This window comes from Drosophila takahashii, chromosome 2L (assembly GCF_030179915.1).
Source record: "Drosophila takahashii strain IR98-3 E-12201 chromosome 2L, DtakHiC1v2, whole genome shotgun sequence".
Lineage (NCBI taxonomy): Eukaryota > Metazoa > Arthropoda > Insecta > Diptera > Drosophilidae > Drosophila > Drosophila takahashii.
The window spans coordinates 17,480,537-17,504,814 of record NC_091678.1 but is presented as its reverse complement, the minus strand read 5'-3'; the positions used below and the strand labels follow the sequence as shown (position 1 = coordinate 17,504,814).

The following is a 24,278-nucleotide window of genomic DNA, read 5'->3' as shown; positions in this document are numbered from 1 at the left end:
TTTAATAAAATGTACGTTACTATATTTAATTCAAAAAGGTTACACGAAATTAATTTAGATGAATTTATTAGATTTTACATATCAACCCTAAAGCTCCTTTTCAGTAAACATCTTAGGTCCATCTTCAAAATCAGTGAAATCCACTTTCAATTACATTAAATGTATTTGTTGTTGCACTTTATTCGTACATTTAATATTTCATACTTTAAATATTTACATAAATTTAACAAACAAACAGGGAGAAAACATGACTTTTTCACAAATAAACAAGAATTTCCATTCATTAAACAATAATACTATTTATGCATGCATTTGTATTTGTGTCTTTTTTATGTATGTGTGTTGTGTGTGTGCGCCAGTGTCCGTGTACTTTTATTCAAGTGTGTGTGCGTCTTTTGCTGTTGTAGTTGTTGTTGTTGTTGTAAATGGAAGTACATAGAAGGACGTTGTAGTTGTTGCTGTTGCCTTGAGCGGCCCCTCATGGGGGGGCGGAGGGGGCGTGGTTAGTGGAAGTATTAACCGCAGGCCGGAATGATTACATATCTCGCAGGCACCAAGAAGTTGTTGGAATTTGTTGGACTTTTGTTTCTCTTCGAATGCAGCAGCACGGAATTGTTGGTGTTTGATTAGGCTTTTTCGGATGGTTTTTGACTGCTTTCTTTTTTAAAAGTTAACTATATAACAAATATAAGATTAGAGTGTAAAAGTAGGGCCAACGCTCTAGTCCTCCAGATTCCTGAAGGCCTGCTGCAGGTCCTCGTGCAGCTGCTCGAAGTCAGCCTTGATCTTGGCCTCACCATCCTTAACGGGGTCCTAGAAAAATGGTTGAAAAAACGTGTTAAATAAACCAACATATATCGATCCAATCTATATGTCAACCCACCTTGAACTTCATGGACGACAGCTGGTACATAATGTTGCCCATAGCCTCACGGATCACATTCCAGGTGATCTTGTTCTCGGACTGGGCCGTCGACTCCACGGAGTGGCGGGCCAGGTCGTAGAAGTCGATGATGTTCTTCAGCATGCCGACGGTCTTGTAGAAGGGGCAGAAGCGATCGTACGAGGAGTACGAGTTCTGCTGCAGGAAATCGTCCTTCAGCAGCTTGGCCACCTCCAGAGTGATCTTGTCGGTCTCGGCCAGCGAAGCCTTGCCGACCAGTTGCACGATCTCAGACAGATCCTCCTCCTCCTGCAGGATCTCCTTGACCTTGGTACGCAGCGGCACGAACTCGGGGAAGTTCTTGTCATAGAAATCGTCCAGGGCACGCATGTACTTGGAGTACGAAATAAGCCAGTTGATCGAGGGGAAGTGCTTGCGCTGGGCCAGCTTCTTGTCGAGACCCCAGAACACCTGCACGATACCCAGGGTGGCGGAGGTCACGGGATCGGAGAAGTCACCACCAGGAGGCGACACAGCGCCCACAATGGACACGGAACCCTCGCGCTCGGGGTTACCCAGGCACTTGACGCGACCGGCACGCTCGTAGAAGGAGGCCAGACGGGCGCCCAGGTAGGCTGGGTAGCCGGAATCGGCGGGCATCTCAGCCAGACGACCCGAAATCTCACGAAGAGCCTCAGCCCATCGAGACGTAGAGTCAGCCATCATGGACACGTTGTAACCCATGTCACGGAAGTATTCAGACAGAGTGATACCGGTGTAGATGGAGGCCTCACGGGCAGCCACAGGCATGTTGGAGGTGTTGGCCACCAGGGCGGTACGCTTCATGATGGACTCGGTCACACCGTCGATCTCCACGGACAGCTCGGGGAAATCACGCAGTACCTCAGACATCTCGTTACCACGCTCGCCGCAACCGACGTAGATGATGACATCGGAGTTGGAGTACTTGGACAGGGCCTGTGGAGAGATGAGGAGATGATGGAGGATTAATAAGTTAAGAAATCAATTACGTAATAGATTAGAACTATTAAAAGAAACTTTATAGTATCTATTTAAGGACTTGAAAGAAGTTAAACCTTTGAAAAAAAAATCGATATGAAACGTAGATCGATTTTACATTATTTAAGATCAATTTTAATTTGATATGTGGCCAGCTAAATTTGAACTGGTCGAAAAAAAGTATTTCCTGTAAAAACGATATGAGTTTTTCATGATCTGAAATTTACATGGCAATATCGATTTTACGGTAATATGCTTTTTTTGTGTGTAGTATATAGCTTAGTAATTGACGATATAGTGACTTACCTGCGAGATCACAGTCTTGCCGCAACCGAAGGCTCCGGGAATGGCGGTGGTACCGCCCTGGACACAGGGGAAGAGCGAGTCGAGGACACGCTGGCCGGTGAGCAGGGGATGGTTGGCGGGCAGCTTCTCGGTCACGGGACGCGGCTGACGCACTGGCCACACCTGCAACATGGTGTGCTTGGTGATCTCGCCGTCGAACTCCGTCTCCAGGACGACATCGTCGACCTTGTAGTTGCCCGAGGGGGCGATGTAGCGCACGGTACCCTTGGCGCGGGGATTGACGATCATCTTGTGCTTGACCAGGGTGTTCTCGTGCACCAGACCGTACAGATCTCCTCCGGTGATGTGGGAGCCGACCTTGACGTTCAGCGGGTTGAACTCCCAGCTGGCCACGCGCGACAAACTGGGCACGTTCACACCCTTGGGGATGTAGATGGACTCGGTCAGCTCGTTAATGTCCTTCAGGGGACGCTGGATACCGTCAAAGATGCTGCCCATGATGCCGGGTCCCAGCTCCACGGAGAGGGGCTTGCCGGTACGCAGCACGGGATCGCCCACGGTGACGCCGGAGGTCTCCTCGTACACCTGGATGGTGGCCATGTCGCCCTCCAGACGGATGATCTCGCCCACCAGCTCGTAGTAGCCGACGCGGACCAACTCGTACATAGCTGATCCGGACATGGCCTCGGCGGTGACGACTGGAATGAAGCGGTTAAGCGGATTAGATGTGCTGCACTTTTAGATAGAGCTCATATTTTAATTTTTTTTTATTTTTAAGATGATACTTTTTTGGTATGACTTTAATCGTGAAATTCTATAGGCACAAAGCGATCAATTAAGACCAGTACCTTAAATTAACATTATTTTATAACATTAAAAAATAAAAAATATATTCAGTAGACATAAGTAACGAATGGCGTAAAACACTGCTCTTTTTAATAATAGAAAATTTATTTAAAAAAAAATTAAATTATTTTTAAGTTTTAATTTAAAAATTTTTAGAATAAGTTATGGCATTCTTATTTCTTTGAAAAACTGAACAAAATGACTTTAATGACACTTATTGTGGCAAGGTTAATAACTATTGTTGATAGTTTAGGGTTAGATAACTTGCCATTATTAAAACGAAAGTAATAAAAACAAAATAATTTAAAAAGGTAAATTTGTATAAAGTTAAACATTTAAATGATCTACTATTTATAGTATATAGAACCTAGAATCTAGGTATTAAGTACTTACCAGGACCCGAGACAGCGAAGACACGTCCATATTTGGACTCACGCTCCTCATCATCGAAACGCTTAAGGTTGGACATTTTGCTTTATTCTGTTTCTACAACTGCAAGAGATCGAAAATCAAGGGGGAAATTATAAAATGCTGGCTGGAGAAGGGCAAAGATAAAGTGAAAAATTTCTTATCACTAATTGCTGGTTAGCCCTCTGTCAGCTGACAAGAGGGCAGGTGTATTCTCTCCGAATTACAGGTTAAGTCTGGGCCAAAATTTAGGGCTGCTTGTATTCCCGATTTAAGGTTATAAAATGTTTCCGAACAACTACCAATTTCGATTGATTTAATTATTTTTTTAACTCTTCGATTATGCTGCGAAAAACTTTAAAAGGGAGCTTTCGTTTCACGTGACAGAGCTTTGGAAGTTCGAAAAGAGTAATTTGCTTAACTAATCGCTAAATAAATAAAATTATAGTTCTGGCATCACACACTGACTGATAAATTGAGCTGAAGAATGTAAGTGAAACGCTTGTTTTCAAAATATGCGGGTTTTAATATTTATCAGTGAAAAAAAAAACAAGAGAGGAGAGTCGGAGCGCAACTCTCCGCTCTCGCTCTCTCCATTCGAGTTCGAATATTTGACAATTGCTTTTGACGTTGATCACAAGACTACTGTCATTGCCGTCAGCTGACAAATGAAAAAAAGTGGGTAAGGGAAAAGGCGATAATCTTGGGGCCGCCTTTTCAACTCGCGGTCTCCATATTGGTTTTCCATAACCAGAATGCCGAAAACCCCAACTTCTGTTTCGAGTTTCGAAACGAGAGAGGGAGAGAGGCGGCGATCACAAGACCCACGGTGCGACAGAGACGGGGCGAACACGGGGAAGGGGGTCAGCTGACAAGGCAAAATATTTTCCACGCGCAAATTTTCACGTTTTCAGACCGCACTTTTCTGAGCTTCTTCAAAAACTAATTAATATTCGGATTTTTTACTTCTCTTCGTGTGAGTGTATGTGCTGCACTTATTATCTAACACACTTGCAGTCTATGTGCGTGTTTTCGCTCTCCGCTTTGATCGCTGCTTCGTCACTTTTTCGGCTCGAATTCAAGGCGGGTTTCAATGCCGCTTTCTTCGATTACCAATTTCGATCGCCCAGAACCGTTTTGAAACATCATTTATCTGTACTTATTTGCTTTGTGGGCGTGTGTGGGTGGGGGGAGGGCTTACTTTGATGTGTCTTCGCGTTCACCTTGCGAACGTGTGATTGCTGCTTTTCTCCAACAGAACGAACGAAAACCGACTGAGCCGCAGAAATAAAACGTCGACGCTCGCACTTCGAAAAGCTCCCGACCCCGATTCGATTTCGATTTTTCGCCCCCTCCGATCGCGAGCTTTCGCCGCGAGCTTCCAAGCGAAGTTGTGAGCTGATATCGGAGCTTTCGCCAATCGAAGAGCGGAAGCGGGACGGAGCGAGTGTCGGATCGCGTGCGGGAGGGAGATGGAGCGAAAGTAGTGGGGTCACACTGGCTTGAAGAAGTTCGCGGGTTGATCGAGGAGTTTTAAAAGTTGTAAATGTTGATAAAATGTCAATGTTTTTTTAAGAATGGCTTAGACTAAAAAAAAGATTAGCCATATTGTGTGTGATCGGATCTCAAAAATTAAAGTGTTCTGGTGCGAAAACTGATACAGTAAGTGCACACAAAAGAAAACTTGGTAAAATTAACCAATCTACTATTCAAAAAGTCCCCAAGCAAAAAAATGGTCAATTAAATAGTTACTTTCCCAAGAACAAATTCACACTATTAGCAAAGACACACACCAAAGCAAATACAAAATACACGTAACTATTTTTTATAGTTACGTAACTCTCCGTATAGGTAAATTTTACCAATAAAAGTTTTTTGTGTGCAGCTTCGCAGTTGAAGGAGTGATCCTCATAACGTTTATTCTCATTAAAAGGTGTTTTTGATTGAAAAGTAGACAACTTCGCATATTATATAGTGGTACGTAAATTTGTAAAAAAAAGTGTTGTTTTATTTTTAAAGTCGGACGTACAAAAAACTCCGAACACAAATTTCTCACGCCGATTTGTTGTTTTGTACGTGTGCTTATCAAAAAGGTGTCGGAATGTAAAATGTTTTTAACAACTTGTATTTAAAATACAGTTTAGGTTTGATGTTTTCCTCGTAAACTTTTATAATTATTTTGTTTTGATAAAATATAACAACAACGTAAATAATTATATTTCTACATGCTTAATTTCTTACATTTATATTGCATGGTGTTAAATCATCTCAATTAAAATGGCTATCAATTAATTATACAAGCTATTAGTTTACTGTTTAAATGCTCTGAAATGCCATTTTAAATTAATCAATTTGCGATAATAGCGCGAGGGTCGCCCTATAAGCTATCCGTGCGCACAACAATACAGTTTTTGTGTGTAATTCCGAACGCCTTTTTACTGCACTCCCACTTCGATTTTTAGCGATGTTGGTCAAAGAATTAAACTCACTGTGGTGGCAAAAACTTTGATTAAAATTTGCATTGTAAAAAGATATTTACCAATGATTTACATTTTTTTTGCAGTCCTACTCTTTCACCAGTTTTATCCATTCTTGCATCTGCTGTTGTTCTAGTTAGGATTCGATTTTTGCCTCTGTTTCCTTTTTTTGTGGAGAAGCAATCAGTGAGAATGGAGCTGGGGAAAAAGTTAACACAATACTGTTAACCAATTTATGACCATTGATTATTTTGATGCTCTTCCAAACAGATTCCCAAAAAAAATGTGGAAGGGTGGGGCGATACCGACCACCCCCAATTATTTCTCAGATGAAGAAAGATACTATTATACAATAAAATAAAATTCAGTCCCATTCTACAAAGTAATAGTTGTTTATCTTTCTGTTAATGCGATATACTGTTTTTGCTTTAGTAATTCCTCTGAAAGAATTAAAAAGAAAATGGTTGCCTGTTTTTATACCCATAATTTTACTATTTACTCTATTTTTCGATCCACTCTCATTGTACTAATTCATTTTTGTAGCTTTAGGTTTGTGGTAATCGGGTAATTCGAAATTATTTGTTCTATCAAGTACACCAATCGCAGATACGTGTTAATACAACAATTTAATAACGAGAAAGAATCATATAAAAAAGCTTGGTTCGACCTGATTTATGGCAAAAAGCTGAAACTGACCTGACAAGTTTAAAATGCAGTCCCTATATTGCGCAGGAATAATATTTCTGATCTCTGGTTCTTTGGCGGAGGCAATCTCAGTCGGTAAAGCTTCACGCCAGCTTGTAAGATATCTTATATGAAATACTAATTCATTTTATTAGCTACCCATTATAATTATTCTTTTAATAGACAGCCTGGGAGTACTCCATAATATCGGTGTCCATGACGACGGACAATGAGGAGTTGGCTGGCGGCGAAACTCACATCGACCGTATTAGTCGCGGGGAATACGGGCTGAGTGGTTCTCTGTATACCAACGTCGATGTTCCTCAGGACTTCGAGGTTACCGTTACCATCTACCGCAGCACCGATAACGGTGATACCTATAAAATCCAGCCGTACTCGCTTCCTCGACAAACTGTATACCAGGCTATGAACAGCTTCTACAAGAATGCAATCATGCCGAGCGTCGTTAATTGCTCGAATTTGCCACAGTTCAAGGGCACCTTGGAGTTTATACCCGCCACGTTATGGACATTTGAAAAGTGCCAGGTGAACACGGATGGATTTCCGCAATATATGCCTGACGGCTGGTATAAAGGCGTCATTGAATCCCACGGTTACGTAAATCTCATCTGGACGGGCGTCTTCAGTGTCAAGCAAAGGACCTTCTAGAACAGGTCATACTTCGAATTGTATCCAAGGATTGGTTGCGCTTGAAATCATGAAATTGGTTATTGGAACTACCTAATTTTTTCAAATCGTACAATTATTTATCAAAATGAAAATAAATTGAAAGGCATTGATACAGACATTTTTATAGTGAAAAGTAAAAGTAATAACTGATTGAATTTATTATAATTTTTATAATAAATCTGCCGGAATTTTATAAACTATGCAGTGTTTTTTTTAATGTTCGATTATTTGTTCTCAAAAGAAAGCGAAAAAATTCGGGCAAAAAATAGAAAATCGTTTAATTCATTTCAAATACAATTGATTTAAATACATCGAAAATTTCATGGCATTCTACAATACAAACAAGAGAGAACGCTATAGTCGGGTTGGTGTCCCGACTATCTGATACCCGTCACTCAGCTAGCAGTGCGAGGGAGAGGGGGATAAAAAACTTTAACTGCGCATAACTTTTTAATGAATAGTCCGATTTGAAAAATGTCTTAATAAACACTATAAAATTGCATTTATACATTTTAAAAATCTTAAAAGATGTGACCGCCAGACGTTTATGGCGATTGTGGGCGTTAGGGGGGGGCGTGGCACCTCGATGAAACAAACTTGCGCTACGTAGGAAGCCAAAGAAAATGTGTGGGTAATCCCAACTTTCTAGCTTTTGTAGTTTCCGAGATCTTGTTATACCCTTGCAGAGGGTATTATGATTTCAGTCAGAAGTTTGCAACGCAGTGAAGGAGACGTTTCCGACCCCATAAAGTATATATATTCTTGATCAGCATCACAAGACGAGTCGATCTAGCCATGTCCGTCTGTCCGTCTGTCCGTCCGTCTGTCCGTCTGTCCGTCTGTCTGTCTGTCCGTCTGTCCGTCTGTCCGTCTGTCTGTTTCTACGCAAACTAGTCTCTCAGTTTTTGAGCTATCGGGACGAAACTTTCGCAAAAGTCTTCTTTCTATTGCAGGTAGTATATATGTCGGAGCCGACCGGATCGGACAACTATATCTTATAGCTCCCATAGGAAGGATCGGAAGAAAAAAACTTTAAAAAATTCTAGCTTCGGTGTTTTTTTAAATATTACCTTCTACTTTTGGGGATGTTATTTTTTAAATATTTCTGAATTTCGAATTAATTATTTAAAAAATCGGACTACTATATCATATAGCTGCCATAGGAACGATCGGAAAATTAATGGAAAAGTAATAGGAAATAAATTCTAGCTTCTTTGATTTTTATTGTATTATCTTCTACTCTAGGATATGACTCTTTTTAAATATTTCCGAATTTCAATTTTAATTTGATCAAAATCGGACGACTATATCATATAGCTGCCATAGGAACGATCGGAAAATTAATGAGAAATATTAGAAAATTAACATTTTTGCGATTTGTTAATTAATAGGAATGATCTGCAAGGGTATATAGGCTTCGGCTGGCCGAAGCTAGCTTCCTTTCTTGTTTTTAGTGACATCAGTTATATTGTTTTACCGGATAATGCAAAGCTATTTTTTCTATCAAGTATACCAATCGGAGAACCGTGTTAGCATGATCATTTTATATCTCACTATATTTTTCGATCCACTCTTGTTTCCATATACGTAATACCTGGTTTGTAGTAGCAACAGTTATATTGTTTAGTGGTAATCGGATTATGAGAAATAATTTGTGCTATCAAGTACAAACATCGTAGAAACGTGCTAACATGGTCGTTTTATAACGTCGGACATGTCGATAACTAGCAAAAAATCATATAAATAAGGTTTAATTCTCGCAGATGTATGACAGGAAGCTAAAAGAGACACTTAAAATGCAGTCCATATACTGCACTGGAATAATACTTTTGATCTCTGGATCTTTGGTGGAGGCAACCTCAGTCGGTAAAGTGGTGAGAAGTTTTTTAAGCCATGTATCTTTTATGAAATACGTACTAATTAATTATTCAATAGAAATCCTGGGAGTACAGTATAATATCGGCGTCCATGACGACAGACAATAAGGAGGTGGCTGGCGGCGAAACTCACGTCGATCGTATTAGTAGCGGTGAGTACGGACTTACTGGTACCCTGTATACCAACGTGGATGTTCCCCAGGACGCGGAGGTTACCATTACAATCTACCGCAGCACCGATAACGGTGAGACCTATAAGATCCAGCCGTATTCGATACCGCGCCAAACTATATATAGCGCCATGAACGGTTTCTATAAGAAGATAATCATGCCGAGCGCGGCCAACTGCTCGAATTTTCCCCAGTTCAAGGACACCTTGCAGTTCATTCCCGCCCAGGTGTTCAAGTACGAAAAGTGCCAGGTGAGCACAGATGGATTTCCGCAACATATTCCTAATGGCTGGTACAAGGGCGTCGCCGAAACCTACGGATTCGTAAAGGTCATCTGGACGGGCGTCTTTGCTGTCACGCAGAAATCCTTATAGAAAAGGTCCTTAATCAGATTGGTATGTCATATAGAGTGGCTATATCAATTCCGGATATTATATTCCAGTTCCAAATAGTGAAATCTGGAAATTTGTTGATGGATATTATCTTACTTAATCGTACTTAAATAAAAATGATATTTAAGATACATCTCCTTCGGTAAAAAATATACGTATATATTCGTATTCAGCATAATCCCTTAATTCAGTTTTATTTGGGATTTTTTAATTAGAACATCTTATAAATTTATTAAGCAAATACTGTAACTAATTCGAATTTAAAGCTTGTGTTTTATAATCAGACTGATACTGCTGATTGATTTTGCTACAATTTCGGATTGCAGTCAGCCAAAGTGGCAACTACAACGTAAACCGATGCTTACAAAGTAGTCAAACAGTCAAAGACCCGATGTTTCAGATGCGAAAGATACGTAGATAAGTCAGATAAGTCAGGGGCGTTGTGTGGCGGGGTAGGTAAATTCTGGCTCCCGCTTTTTGCATAACTTATAAATCGATGACGTTGGCAGCCGAGAGCGCATCTCGAGTTGGTACATTTGCATAATAAGGCAGCCAGTGCATGCAGCACACAGCATACAGCATGAGAATCTTCCTGCGATTCATTGGGAAATTCTGGGAAAGGCAAGGGGGGGGGGTTTCGTCAACGGGGATCCCCCGCACTGCAGATGTGTGTGAGTGACTGAGTGTTTTGGATTCTGTGTCAAAATGGCGCAGAAAAATGCTCGAGTGGAGCTGACTGCAGAGCGCCAAAGTGGAATGAATTTGACACATCGAAGCTAAGATATGCACCCCTAGCCACTCGATTTCTGAGCCACATCGCAGTGTTTCTCGTGTCCTGGCTAAAATCCTTTTCATGTATATTCGAATTATGGACTAAAAAATGTGGGACAAATAAATTATGTGTTTTTCCAAGACATTTACATATCTGAAAAATGCATTTGTATTATACATCGAAATTATGTCTTACACATTAGAGAAATATTTAACTTTGGAGAACAAATTCGAGGTAAAGCTTTTCGTATCACATTGATATAAAACAGATTATATTGATCTTCTCTTTTTATAATTTTTCCAAAAGAAATACTAAACAAAAGCGTTACATTAATCATATTGGACTTTAATTGATCTGAAATAAAGTCAAATCAAATCACTTTTTTTCTATATTAATTGGACATTTTATTGTAATTTTTTTTACATAATATCAAATTTCTAATTAAATAAAATTTTTAAAATATTTTCGCATGTTAAATAAATTAAAAATATTTTTAAAATGGCGTTCGTTGAAATAAACATTTTTTCATTGAAGCATTCAAAATGATTATAATAATGTTGATTTTAGCTTGTGTCTGCTGAATGTTTTTTGTTCATTTTTGAGCTCTAGGCACCACTAACTTTTTCTACGAAATCTGCATATCATCTATTCAGTATAACTTTATTTTCGGTGGTAGATATTTCGACTGCTATCTCTTTGTTTCTCTCGTTCTCTTTATGTATATGTATTGTATGGATAACTGTATACATTAAGTCATAACTTCATTTGGCGGCCATGGGCATTCATTTAGTTTATGGTTGTGCAACTCGCGTACCGCCGCTCCTCCCATATCTCTTCGTATCTCGATAAATTCATTTGGGGCTTGTTAGGAAGGCTCGGAATCGCCAGCTCCACTGGCGCCACCCAGCCATTGGCTAATCTTGTTGCGCATTGCCATAATTTTCAATTTACATGCACCCAGTGAGTCCTGGCCCCTCTCATTTACCACCCATTTTCCGCCCCTCCAATCCCCTCCCCCTTCCCCCACCCACCCTGCACAGGAGCTATCCGGCGAGTCAGTCCAGGCGTTATATTGGTCACAATAAATTGACTGCAATGGCACGGCCATGTGTGTGTGTGTCTTTAGTCGAGTGCGGGTGTATGTGCACTGGAAAAAATGTAGCATAGAAATTTGAAAGTATTCTATTATTACCATATAATTAGATTAAACGTAATAAAAATGTTCGCACCCTTTAAAAAAAAAGTATTAGTATGTTTCAAATTCACCTAAATAAGTAACTAAATATTATAACAGTGCATGCGTTATCAAAAAATTACTATTTTCTTATCTAATTGATAACATGAGTTTCTTATCAGCTTAACAAACACATAAGAATGACTTTTCCAGTTATTTTACCTTAATTATGATGTGTGCTATGTCATCTTGTGTAGAAATACAATGCATAATAAATATTATAAAGAAATACAATATCCTGAAAAAGGGTATAAAATGGATAAAATTTGTTCATATGTTTATTTAAAATAGGTATTTAAATGTAGTGTTCAACGGTTTTTCTCAGTGCATCAGTGTATCGTGCCAGTAGTTGTACTTTGCTTCCATTCCCTTGATTATGGCCTGCAGTTACCACACCCCGTCACCACCTTACTCCCAGCGACACGACACCATCCCCAGCCCCCTTTTGCACTGCAGTTGCATTAGGCGCTGACGTCACTCCCCTACCCCTCCCCTCCCCCCACCAACCCACCGATGCGGAGTGCAACATTTCGATTTGCGCCATCATCGTGGGCATCGTGTCCTTTGTCCCGGCGTGTGCCTAATCATTGACACATTCATTGATGCATCCGAGCGCATTCTGGCATATTTACGAGCTGTCCTAATTGTCCCCAAGCAGATGCATCTCCCTCCACTATTTTAAGCCCAAATGACGCCATCGCATTGAGTCCCTGGCTCTAATTAGGGGAACATTTATGGCTAACTTTAAAAACTAAATATCATGATAGATTTGATAGATTTATACTAATACTCGCTAATATAATAAATGGGTGTGCTTTAAAAAATATTTTTAAACCCATTAAGCAAAATTTAAATATACACATTTATTAAAGAACAAGAGAGAACGCTATAGTCGGGTGCCCCGACTATCAGATACCCGTTACTCAGCTAAAGGGAGTGCGAAGTCTCCTTCCTTCCTTTGATCCGCCGTAACTTTTTAACGAATGGTCCGATTTAAAAAATTTCTTCTACATTTCGTTAGGTATTGATAAACACAATAAAACTGCATTTTTACTTTTCCGAAATATTGAAATTTTTAAAATCGTATATAAGCGACTGTGGGCGTTAGAGGGGGCGTGGCACCCTTTTGAAACAAACTTGCGCTGCGTAGGAACTCCTAGAATCTGCATGCAAAATGTCAATCTTCTAGCTTTTATAGTCTCCGAGATCTCAGCGTTCATACAGACAGACAGACGGACAGACAGACAGACAGACGGACAGACGGACAGACGGACATGGCTAGATCGACTCGGCTAGTGACCCTGACCAAGAATATATATACTTTATGGGGTCGGAAACGCTTCCTTCTAGCTGTTACATACTTTAGCACGAATCTAGTATACCCTTTTACTCTACGAGTAACGGGTATAAAAACATTATAAATTGGTTTGTTCAAAAACTTAAATTAAATATTTGTTTATTTTACACGAAACATTCCTATTTCGCGATTTAATCCAAACCATGTTAACAAACTATTTTAAATTTTTCTTATAGTTAAGTTTAATTTAACTTTAAAGATTACGAAATGAGTTTTAAATGTGAAAACCTAGCAAGCAGAGTTGTGCCTTTAAGCATTATCATTACTTTTTCATTATCATTAAAAAATGTAATGCTAGTGAAATCAGTTTTCATTATCATTAGAAAAAGTAATGCTTTTAATGCATTACTTTTGACAAATATAATGCTAATGAAAATTCAATTCATTATTTTTGACAAATATAATGCTAATGAAAATTCAATTCATTACATTTGAGAAAAGTAATGCTAGTGAAAAATATTTCATTACTTTTGAAAAAAAAGTAATGCCAATGATATTTTTTCATTACCATTAATAATGATAATGAAAAAATTTGCATTACAAATTTCATTAAATATCTTTTAACTTTATTTTTTTGACAAAGTACTGCAACCGCAAAACCATATGTATCTCAATTGAATACAGCCATTTTTAAGATAAGACGCTACTTTAAAGGCAAGGTTTTACGTCAGTACTACAACATGCACTTGACTTACAAGAACTTAATAGTCGTAATGCAACGCCAAGTGCATTTATTTTTTCAATGAAAAAGATTGGTCAAAATGGGAAAATATTTTTTTACTGAAATCGCCATCTTTGTTGTGTACCCTTTACTGAACACCTCTGCTGGTTAGGGGTTGTCTTCATCCATAGAGGCCTGAAGGTTTCGCGGTTTGATTTGTATCTTTTTTTTGCATTAGTTACAAGTTTAGTATACTAAACTTATAAACTATAACACATTCATACTTAACTTACAAAACTTCTTGACAGTGCTGAAGAAGTCGCGGTCCATGGAAGAAAATTTGTTTTTAAAGTTTTTTGGGGGTATTGGCCGCTGTACTACACAGTTGCCGAAAAGTATCCAATGAGGATAGTCTTTTGGCGGTTTTACATTGAATGTCTATATTGTGGAATCATTGGATCTGACAGATCCTAAGAATTTGTCAACCAAAATCGCCAGGATACAAATGATTTGCCAGGAATCCAGGAAAAAGTAAAAATGTTCTATTTTATTTTGTTAAGTATATATGTGCGGCTTTATTTTGTAAGTGATAGAATATGAGAAACTTTATTTAATAGAAAACATAATATAGTTTAAGTTTGATAGTTCTTCGATTGAGTATTTATCGTCGTCGCGTCGTTTGATAAAGCACGTTTTTGCTCAGTCGGCCGTCATGACCGTCTTGGCTTCGCTTCAGGTCATCTTTTTGTCGTCTTGATTGTAGTCTTCTTCATATTCGTTTTCATCAGGGAAGAGCGATTCCTTGAGAGTTCTGAATTAAAACTGTTTATTTCTATCAATTGTACGAACTTAGGTAGCTAACCTGTGAAGTGATTTACAAAGGTTCTTATGTTAAAAATTATTTGTTATTATTTATTTATTAAAATTATTTAAAAGACATTGTTTGCTTTTAAAACAACGAGCTTTTCAAAATGGCCATCCGACAAATTTTGTCTTTTCTTCCCATTGACCATCCCGGCGTAACTGAAAAGACGCTCTACAGGAGCAGACGATGGTAACGGAGTGTTGTATTTGAAAAAAGTCGCTTTAATAATAGGATATCGATTTAGGCATTCCAAGTCTTCATCCATGTCGTTCAAATAGCGGCCGAACTCTACGACGACAGAGCTTTCGTGCAATGTTAGATCTATAAAAAGAAAAAAGTATTATACAGTTGTGTATGTGCAATATTTGGAATTTATTTACCCTCAGTTGTTTCTCCAAAATCAAAAAAACTTAAACCTTTGCTTCTTACAGATGTAGAGGGAGTATCATTGAAAAATGCAGACGCATGTTTTAGGAACATATCCTTGAATTTAAGATCTGTCCATTCTTGTGCAGTACTCTTCATTGAAGGAAGAAACTTAAATTTGATTGCTGGACATGTAATAGCGGCGACAAAAGCATCATGAACTTTCGGTGATACTGTGAAAATATCACGGAATCTCCCCTCAAGTGCGTTTATCAAATCTACAATTCTTACATTTAAGAAATTGAACTCATTATTAAGATTCATTTTTTCCCATTTGACTTTTAATGTCAATATTGTTGGGACGAAATAGCCGTATAACATGGTCTTCTCGTTTTGAAGGAAATCCAGTCCTGTAGCCAGAGGCTCCATTATTTTGCAATACTCTTGCAAATATTCCATTTCACTAGAAGTAAACTTCGTGACATCTAATAGCTTAAAAAGATCGTCAAACTGGTCTTTGAATTTTAACACATGCTTAAAGGCGTCGTAAAGAGTGTTCCACCGAGTTGCAACTGGCGTTTTAAGTGAGCAGCCCAGCAGGCTTTTGATGCACTCTGCAGTTTTTGGGCGGTTACACTTGTTCCATATTGCTGAACACCTTTTCAATACACTCGCATGCTCCCCGAACACTCTGCTGTCAGACTTAATAATGCTCATGTAATCCGTTGTGGCTAACAGGTTAAGTGTGTGGCAACCACACCTATAATGTTTTGGCAGCCGAAACAATGGGATCTCCTGTGATTCAGGAACGTCATCGTCATAATCTGCTACACCTTCTGATTGACCTTCATTATCAAGACTGATGCCAAACTCCTTGAAGGCCTTAACGAAATTGCTTCCATTATCAGTAATAGTGCATACGATTTGTTCGTTGCTTAGATGAAAGTCATCATTTATGCGTTGTACGAACTCAGCGACTCTGTGAAAGGTGTGGCTTCCAGCCATTCGACTACACGCCAGTGCAACGGAGTGACGTTGGAAATTGTTATCAAGCCAATGGCATGTGTATCCAAAAAAGGATCTCTTCTTTGTTGACCAAATATCTGCCGTGGTGCACACGAATTTCACAGAATTTAATTTTTCAATCATAAGTACCTTGTGAAAGTCAAACTTGTCATCTAAAAGCTTAGTCAATTTCTTTCGTCCCGGCACAGTTTCTGAATTGTTTTCAAAAAGGGCAACGAAAGATGGATTGTCTACAATTGACAAAGAAGAAAAGGTATCGACAACGAACTTTAATACTTTTTCGTCAAAGTCAGACTGCCTTAGCCCACATTTTTTTGTCCTCTTAGACTGAAGCTGTTTTTCGAAAATATATTCTTCGTAATCTTTCCTATGTTTTTCCTTAAGGTGGCTTATGAAGTTTGAGGTGACTTTTATTGATCCTCGATATTGATTAGGCATGGGGCATGTCTGGCATGCTGCTAAAACACCGCTAGCTTGCTTTTGGTGAGATGTGTTACAAACCTAAAATTGGATTATATAATAATATATTAATTAACTATGCCATTTTTCTATCAGTGTTTTTAATTTCATTAATTTAACAAATGGCCTTACACCTTTTACTTGACGCATTTACACTTCACTTACCGGTTTAATAATTTTAAAATATTTCCCATTTAATATCAAGGGCACTTGCGGGTCATCTAAAGCTACTTTTTCTTCCAAGGAACTATGCGAAGTGCTGGGTCTAGTTTTAATTTTTTTTATTAACTAGTACGTTTTTTCAAACGTTTAAGAAGAATACTCACGAAATGTTGGAAAACGAAGTAATCATTGACTGATTGCTGCATCCGTCCATCCCGTCAATCACTGGTTTATTTTCACTCGCCATTTCACTTGTTTTTTTTTTTGTAACTTGCACTGATTTTTTTTTATTTGTTTGCTCCGACACTGATTTTTCCTTATTTGTGTGTTCCGACACCGCTTTTTATGATATGTTTGCTCCGACACTGCTTTTATATAATGGTTTAATTTGACACTGCATGTCATTCGTTAGTGAATTTGACCGCAAAAGCCTGCTGGGATGCTTACTTAAAACTGAACAAAATTAAATAGAATACGGACCCCGATTTTTTATGAATAACCGCCAAAATATGTTGTAAGTTAAGCATAGCACTAATGTACTTGCTTTTACGAATACAAACAGCAACCGATCCAAAAAACAATCGAAATCAATCCGCGAAATCTTCGGGCCACATTGGTTGAAGACAACCCCAATGGCACAGCGGTCCATAACTCAAAAAACGTTAAAATCTATTTTTTCTCCATGGACCGCGAGTTCTGAAGAACTACCACCAAGAAATTTTCGGAAACTGCATAGTACAGCGGTCCTAAGCTCGAAAAACGTTAAAAGCTAATTTTCCTTCATGGACCGCGACTTCTTCAGTACTGGCACTAAGAAGTTTTGTATGTTAAGCATGAACTCGTAACTAATGCATAAAAAGATAAAAGTGAAATCGCGAAATCTTCAGGCCTATTTGCATGAAGACATGGTTTGCGGTTGCAATACTTTATCAAAAAAGTATAGTTAAAAAATATTTAATGAAATTTTTAATGCAAATTTTTTCATTAGCATTATTAATTGTAATGAAAAAATATCATTGGTATTACTTTTTCTCAAAAGTAATGAAATATTTTTCATTAGCATTATATTTGTCAAAAGTAATGCATTGAATTTTCATTAGCATTATATTTGTCAAAAATAATGAATTGAATTTTCATTAGCATTATATTTGTCAAAAGTAATGCATTAAAATCATTACTTTTTCTAATGATAATGAAAACTGATTTCACTAGCATTACATTGCTTTAATGCTAATGAAATTGCTAATTCATTACAAATCTAATGCATTAGTCACAACTCTGCTAGCAAGTATCGCGAAAGTTTTCCTTTTGAGTAAATGGCTAAGTCCATCGGCAGAAGGGGTGCATTTTACCGCAGCAAACAAAGCTGGGACTTAGCAACAGCAAAAGAGCCAAAAAACAACATGGAAAAACTGAGACTCCACCAAGGACCAACAGTCGAGAAGGAGAAGCTTTTGGCCCTCATAAACAATAAACTTTTCCACATACACACTCACAAGGGAGGCTGAAACTAATTTGCGAGAACATTGAAAATCCCTTAAAACTGCTGCACCATCTGCAAGATAGTCTCAGATTGCAGGTACTGGTGGGATTTGAAAGGTGGTTAAGATAAATAAAAAAATTTATGACAAATGAAAGGATTTTAACATTATAGTTTTTCTTAAACTTGAAACTTTTTGTTTCTTTAATTATCGATTTTTCAACATTTTTTAATAAAATATTTAATTTTTAAAATAATGTTTAATAATCTCTGGCCCCACAGTTCTTTCTAACTTATGTTAGGTAATATTATTTGCGTGTATTAATTTATGGTATCTTTAATTTTGGAGCCACAACTGGAAGCCACGCCTTAACGAGTTCTCAAACTGAGACCATAAACCCAAATTGGAGAGATACTCGCCATCTCCCTGCACTCCCAAATGGCTCCCAAGCGTGCGTGTGCGTATTTGTTGTGGGGTGGCACTTACCCTGTGACCCCCCTGGAAACCACCGGGTACCCCGCCTTTGGCCAACTTCATCAGCGTTCACATTTCCAGCCCCTCGTGCTGTGGAAACTGTGCAACTTGTGTGTTGCGCATTTCAACTTAACTGAATTATTAGCCGACTTGTGTGAATTATGATCTCTTAGTGCTGATACACCAGGCCACACGGCAACGCCTGGTTTGCTATCCCCCTCGCCCCCATGTGAAATGCACCCCCTCAAGCTGGCGCCACTGTTGCACTCTCAGCCACTTTCGTTAATGCATTTGCCCAGTGGCCATGTGGGATTCTTGTTGCTCCTGCTCCTGTTCTTGTTCCAGCCATATTTGTTGTTGCTACTCAGACAATTTTCCAAAAACAATAACAGAAACAACAAATAGGCACACGTATTTACATAGAAAAAAAAAATTTGTAATAAATGTATTTTTAAATTGTTTTTTTTTTAAGATTTAAGCCTTTAAATTAAGACTAATATTTTCCAAATAACTCATATAAAAGAATAATAAGATTGGATATTTATTTCACTTTATGATAACTCTTGTCGAGTCTTATTTTCCAATTAAGGTTTTTTTAGATTTTATTTTGTATTTTAAGATTAAGTTTTCTGCTAATTTTTTTATTTATATTTCTTTTTCTTTTTTTTTTTTCATCAATCGTTCTAATTATTTTTGCTCGGTGTAGCTTTGGTTATCCGAATTTCAACTGTTGACTGTTCACCTTGCAGTTGCAACTCACACAAAATCCAAAAAGACGAAGGCTGAGCCAAACAAAAACTTGCTTTTTCAGTCCCATACGAAGCCTCCTCTCTGTCTGGGGCTTAAGCTTTTGTTATATTCATGCTGTTGTTATTGGTCTTTGCAATTGTTGTGGGGCATTGCAGGATCCAGATCCCCCTGGATCTGGCATACATTTTTTTATACTCTGCTTCCCACAGATTGCAGCATAACTCATCCCTGGAAAACAGGGGAAAACCCCGAAAAGAATGAGCAAGAAAGTGTAGCTATGAGGGACGAAGATGAAAATACTCTTGAGCAAAATAGGTAAACATTGGCATCGCGTAAATATTTGAAAGTTGTTACTTTAAGATTGAGTATTTTTTAAGTTTTAGTTGTGAAGAGAGCACTCTGAAATAGAATGATAAGGTTTTACTGGGATACTGCAGAAGATTAGATTTAATAGAACTTCTTTAAATAAAAACCTAAAACAAATATTGCATTGCTTTATTTCTTAGGTTTTTTCAGCACAGTTTTTAAGTAAACATTTTTTGGAGTATCCCATAATTTTTTCTAAAAACGCAAAAAGTATACAAAATTTAATTCTATTATAAAGTAAAAAAAACCAAATGAGAAATAATTACCTTTAACAGAAAGCTAAAGGGTTAACCCTTACATTTTTTTATCCACCAGCATCTGCAGTACCCAAATATATTTAATATATTATTTCAATAGTTGAAGTACCCAATTCAAAATTAAAATCCAAGATATGCATTGAACATTTGGCTGAACTCACTCTGAGAGGGCATCGTCAAATGCTTTTAGGCCCAGACGAACTTTACTTAACCCCGACCTCTATGGATCTGCATGGACCTTAGTCCCTTAGCCACCATCCATTCTCCAGTTGGTTGAAAATGATTTATGACGCTGGTCGTAGGGATTAGCATATGGAACCAAACAGAGCCGCTTGTTCTGGCCGTCTCCTTGCCGTTTTACCGTTTTACCACTCCCAAAAGGCTGCTCCGACTAAGCCAGTTTCCGTTTGTTTGCTTAGGCTAGAAAATGGACAAGATTTGGGCTAAAATCGAACCGGAAATGGCTTAAGCAAACACAGACACACGCTGGCCTGCATATATGTAGGCTAAAGTGTGCAAATCTCAGTGTGCGTGTGGGGCGACAGGAAGGCAGGGCAAGGGAATGACCTGCAGTATGCGTAATTAACCTTTGACACGGACGGGTTAGTCTGCCCTGCTCTCTCTCGCTCTTTCCCTTTCCCTGTCCCTTTCTGGCATATTCATATTTCACTTACCGTTTGGCAATTAGTTCATTGCAGGTGTGCACAAAAGGGACAGGCCAAGCATCGTCAATTGATCTCTGAACCCTTGGCCAAAGATTGCTACGATTTTCCTCCTAATTATGTTTTCTTTAATCTGCCCCTTGTGCTCGTGTGTGTGTGTGTCCCGCATAATCTCTTTCTAAGCAGATATATGCATGAATATTGGGAGCTTTGAGGCTGTAATTTAAAGATAACTATGACAAGTCCTCAAAAGACATTTTGTGTTCATTATACATGTTAAGCTATATGGGACATGTACGTCAGTTTTGGTGACCTGAATGGGCTTTGAATGCGATTACACCATAGAGTACTTGTCAAACATTATATCCAAGGGGACAAGAGTTATGGTTACAAGTAAATCGAATTAAACTATAAAATGTTTGTAACTAGTTCTGAATTTTTCTTGATAGGGTAGCACTCAACTGAACAAAAAGTCGTCCTAAACAAAAAACTTCATATGATAAAAAAGTCAAAAAAATGTTGTTCATATGAAGTTTTTTGTTTTGGACGACTTTTTGTTGGGTTGAGTACACTTGCCCATACTCTGAAAAACGTATTATTGAAAATATATTAATTTTGAAGCTTAATTATTTTAATCTCGCTTTTGAATTGTATTGAGTTTTTCTTGGTACTCTGAATTTTATTATTAAAAAATATGTTCATTTTGAAACTCAAATATTTTAATCTTATTTTCGTAATGTTCGTTTGAAGTCTTCATCAAAGAATAATAAAGCCATGGCTTTGGTATATCTGCAGATATACCAAAAAGTGAAAAAAATAGTACGAAAGTTATTTACTGGGTCTGAATTGTCTGTTTTTAATGCCTATAAAATACAAGAAATGTGGGTGAAATTGCAGGAATGTCGATTCGATATTTAATGATGTCCATGATCGTGTTCACTGCTCTGTTTGTGGGACTTGTGCCACTTCTTCTTGTGCTCCTCGCCACCCTTTTTGCCGTGCTCCTTCTTGTGGCCCCACTTCTTTGACTCCTCGTGCTTCTTCTTGTGTCCCTTGTGACCCTTCTTCTTGTGGCCCTTCTTGCTGTGACCCTTCTTGCCGTAGTGCTCCTCGTGTCCGCCCTTCTTTTGGTGACCCTTCTTGAAGCTGCTGCCCTTCTTGTGCTTCTTGGACTCCTCGAATCCGCCGTGCTTCTCCTCCCCGGCCTTGTTGTGATCCTCGTCGTAGAACTTCTTCTCCTTCTTATTCTCGTCCACCTTGTGGACGTTGTGCTTGCCCTTGATGGAGTGTCCCTTCTTGTAGGAGCCATGATCCTCGAACTCGCTGCCCTTTTCGCCCTTGGAGCCCTTCTTCTTCTTCTTGTGATGTGACTCGGAGTGCTTGTGCTTCTTCTCGTGACCCTCCTCCTCGCCGTGCTCCCCCTTCTTGCCCTCCTTGTCGTGGTGACCCTTCTCGCCCTTCTCGGAGTGCTCGTCGTGCTTGTGACCCTTCTTGCTCTTTCCTCCCTTCTTGTGGAAATGCTCGCTGTGGTGCTCCTCTCCGGACTCCTCCTCGCCGCCTTCGGAGTGCTCCTCGTGCTTCGAGGCGGCCACTAGCTGATCTTCGCCCTGAATTGATAAGATAATTAAGATTAAAGAAAATTCCTTTGGTGGCAATGTGGCGTATACTTAATATTACTATTTTGGCTTGGGATATACAAAGATATAGAAGATAAAAGAAATAGAAGATACAGAAGATATAAAAAAATGTAGTTCTTAAACAGTCTCAAAAATGATTAAGCAATATATATGAACTTTCAAAATTTAGACATACTTCAATTTTATAAAATGGGGTTACAGATTTTGTACAAATATTAGGAAATTTTTGAACTTTATTATTGAATTATTTATTTATTAATTATGAATGAATTATTTATTAATTATTTAATCATTTATAATTATAATTATATAATTAATTATTTATATTAGGGCCGTTCCTTATAATAATATCTTGAAAACCATACTTATTATAAGAACAAAATAGTTCAACTAGAATAATCACATTCTTACCTCGTCCTGTTTCTGTCCGAAGTATGGCTGAAAATCCTCAAAGCCCTGGCCAAGCAGCGCCGAGCTTATGGCCATGGCCCTGTCCGGCGTTGAGTGGAGGGCCAAAGCCCTGGCCAGAAGCCCCAGCAGCGTTATCACTTGCCAGGCCGGCCACATAGCTGATGCCACTGCTGCTCCTTGTTATCCTGGGTGGCTGCCTCCACCGTTTGCCTCTGATTCCTCCGATTCCTCTGATTCCTCTGGGTCTCTCTGGTGCGACTGCCACGCCCGCTTATCGCCGTCTGTCTACTGGAGTCGCCTCGAGCCGCCGGAGCTTTTTATCCACTCTCTTCTCGCCCTGCCCCAGTTTGCGGCTGATTTGCCAACTTTGCTGCCCGCTTTTTGCAACCCTTTTTATTTGGGTTTCGTTTCGGTGTATTGCGTTCAGTAGGAGGTATTTCAAAGGTATATTACCCCATATATATATATATATTTTTTGATATTATAGTATTTTTTAAGTGATCAAATTACAGGTATGACATAACTTGATATTATGTATACAGTCTTAACTTTTATTTTTTATAATTTTATATTTTAATTGCATATTTACCTGTCGAACAATGTTTTCATATTTAAATATAAGGCTTTTCATTGTGTTATAAGTAGTTAATTAGTGTTAAATAGCTATGATATCGTTGCTGAAGAAATTAAAAGAAATTTTCTCAAGAACTTGTATTTTCAACATATTTTTCTAATTATTTTTCGATTTTATAAAAATATTTTAGGGTGCCAAATAGTCGAAATAGCTTTGCCCACAGTTCCTAACCTTTTTTCTTTTTGTTATTTGGTTTTTGTTTGGTTGTTTCCAGTGTTTCTTTTGTCTTTAAGTGCATAACGTTGTTCCCGACAGAAAAACCCTTCGAACTGGCCAACTTCTTGCGGTTTGGGAGCTCTTTCTTGCCACTGTTGGTGCTTTTGGTCAAAACAAGCGACTTTTGTTGCGCTGCACATTGCAAAACCGAACCAGTTGTTGTTGTCATTGGAAATTACCAGGCCAGAAGACCAAAATCGAATGCCCAAGTGGCACAGTGGGTCTTGGAGTCTTCCGATTGGTTAAGTTCGACGGCAATCGCATGATGGATTCGCTACAAGGCAACGCCCCCTCCCCAATTATCCATTAATCATGAGCATTGCTGTTTGCTGGCTTGATTTTCAACTTAATTAATAATTTATTGGCCACTTGTGAGTGTCTTGTAAGCGGTTGATTGATAACAACAAAAGGGATTTGACCACGAAATCGGAAGGAAGTAAGAAGACAAGGGTCTGCGATAAGAACATGTTTTAGTGGGCGATCTGGAAACCAGACATGTCAATAAATTTGGTTTTCCTGGTCTCTGGGAAAATAATTATATAATTTAGAAATGGAATTATCACTTGGTATTTCATAATTGATAAATTGCCCTTTCTGCCTATAGGACTTAATTAAAATGTTAAAAGGTTAGTTAGTTCATTTGTTTATGGCCTTCTTAATACTGTATACTTTCTTGGGGTGACACCTTTCATCTTGCGTTTACACTTTATTTGTCTTTCGCACCCTCATCATTAA

General features: G+C 38.5%; 4 protein-coding genes and 1 long non-coding RNA gene across 7 annotated transcripts; 2 read left to right on the top strand and 3 right to left on the bottom strand.

The window, feature by feature from the left end:
* Positions 1–150: 150 nt before the first annotated feature.
* On the bottom strand, positions 151–4,822 carry LOC108067977 (V-type proton ATPase catalytic subunit A). Its single transcript, XM_017157298.3, has 5 exons — positions 4,665–4,822; positions 3,449–3,547; positions 2,210–2,907; positions 884–1,861; positions 151–813 (listed from the first exon to the last, which is right to left on the bottom strand). Exons 2-5 carry the CDS (start codon positions 3,522–3,524, stop codon positions 721–723), a joined length of 1,845 nt encoding a protein of 614 aa, XP_017012787.1. The 5' UTR covers positions 3,525–3,547; positions 4,665–4,822; the 3' UTR covers positions 151–720.
* An 856-nt stretch (positions 4,823–5,678) lies between these two features.
* On the bottom strand, positions 5,679–20,935 carry LOC138912402 (uncharacterized). 3 transcript variants are annotated; one of them, XR_011417939.1, is made up of 5 exons: positions 20,919–20,935; positions 20,658–20,861; positions 20,145–20,403; positions 6,014–6,138; positions 5,679–5,951 (listed from the first exon to the last, which is right to left on the bottom strand). It is a non-coding gene; the product is annotated as an uncharacterized lncRNA (long non-coding RNA). The 3 variants fall into 3 exon arrangements; XR_011417940.1 differs by lacking the exons at positions 5,679–5,951; positions 6,014–6,138; positions 20,919–20,935 and adding an exon at positions 19,323–19,588 and having other exon boundaries at positions 20,658–20,894; XR_011417935.1 differs by lacking the exons at positions 5,679–5,951; positions 6,014–6,138; positions 20,919–20,935 and having other exon boundaries at positions 19,993–20,403; positions 20,658–20,902.
* On the top strand, positions 6,651–7,423 carry LOC108067936 (uncharacterized). The gene is made up of 2 exons (XM_017157214.3): positions 6,651–6,740; positions 6,808–7,423. Exons 1-2 carry the CDS (start codon positions 6,651–6,653, stop codon positions 7,291–7,293), a joined length of 576 nt encoding a protein of 191 aa, XP_017012703.2. The 3' UTR covers positions 7,294–7,423.
* On the top strand, positions 9,100–9,735 carry LOC108067934 (uncharacterized). Its single transcript, XM_017157212.2, has 2 exons — positions 9,100–9,188; positions 9,250–9,735. The coding sequence occupies exons 1-2, from the start codon at positions 9,111–9,113 to the stop codon at positions 9,733–9,735; spliced, it is 564 nt and encodes a 187-aa protein (XP_017012701.2). The 5' UTR covers positions 9,100–9,110.
* Positions 20,936–21,559: 624 nt separating the features above from the next.
* Positions 21,560–22,849, bottom strand: LOC108067938 (cylicin-2). Its single transcript, XM_017157217.2, has 2 exons — positions 22,694–22,849; positions 21,560–22,252 (listed from the first exon to the last, which is right to left on the bottom strand). The coding sequence occupies exons 1-2, from the start codon at positions 22,847–22,849 to the stop codon at positions 21,560–21,562; spliced, it is 849 nt and encodes a 282-aa protein (XP_017012706.2).
* Between the last annotated feature and the right edge of the window lie 1,429 nt (positions 22,850–24,278).

Coding starts and splice junctions, on each gene's coding strand:
- LOC108067977 (XM_017157298.3), bottom strand. CDS start 3,524: ATGTCCAACCTTAAGCGTTTCGATGATGAGGAGCGTGAGTCCAAATAT. Junction 2,908..3,448: donor CTTCGCTGTCTCGGGTCCTG/GTAAGTACTTAA, acceptor GCTTCATTCCAG/TCGTCACCGCCGAGGCCATG. Junction 1,862..2,209: donor GCAAGACTGTGATCTCGCAG/GTAAGTCACTAT, acceptor ATCTCTCCACAG/GCCCTGTCCAAGTACTCCAA.
- LOC108067936 (XM_017157214.3), top strand. CDS start 6,651: ATGCAGTCCCTATATTGCGCAGGAATAATATTTCTGATCTCTGGTTCT. Junction 6,741..6,807: donor GTAAAGCTTCACGCCAGCTT/GTAAGATATCTT, acceptor TTCTTTTAATAG/ACAGCCTGGGAGTACTCCAT.
- LOC108067934 (XM_017157212.2), top strand. CDS start 9,111: ATGCAGTCCATATACTGCACTGGAATAATACTTTTGATCTCTGGATCT. Junction 9,189..9,249: donor CAACCTCAGTCGGTAAAGTG/GTGAGAAGTTTT, acceptor ATTATTCAATAG/AAATCCTGGGAGTACAGTAT.
- LOC108067938 (XM_017157217.2), bottom strand. CDS start 22,849: ATGTGGCCGGCCTGGCAAGTGATAACGCTGCTGGGGCTTCTGGCCAGG. Junction 22,253..22,693: donor TCGGACAGAAACAGGACGAG/GTAAGAATGTGA, acceptor TTATCAATTCAG/GGCGAAGATCAGCTAGTGGC.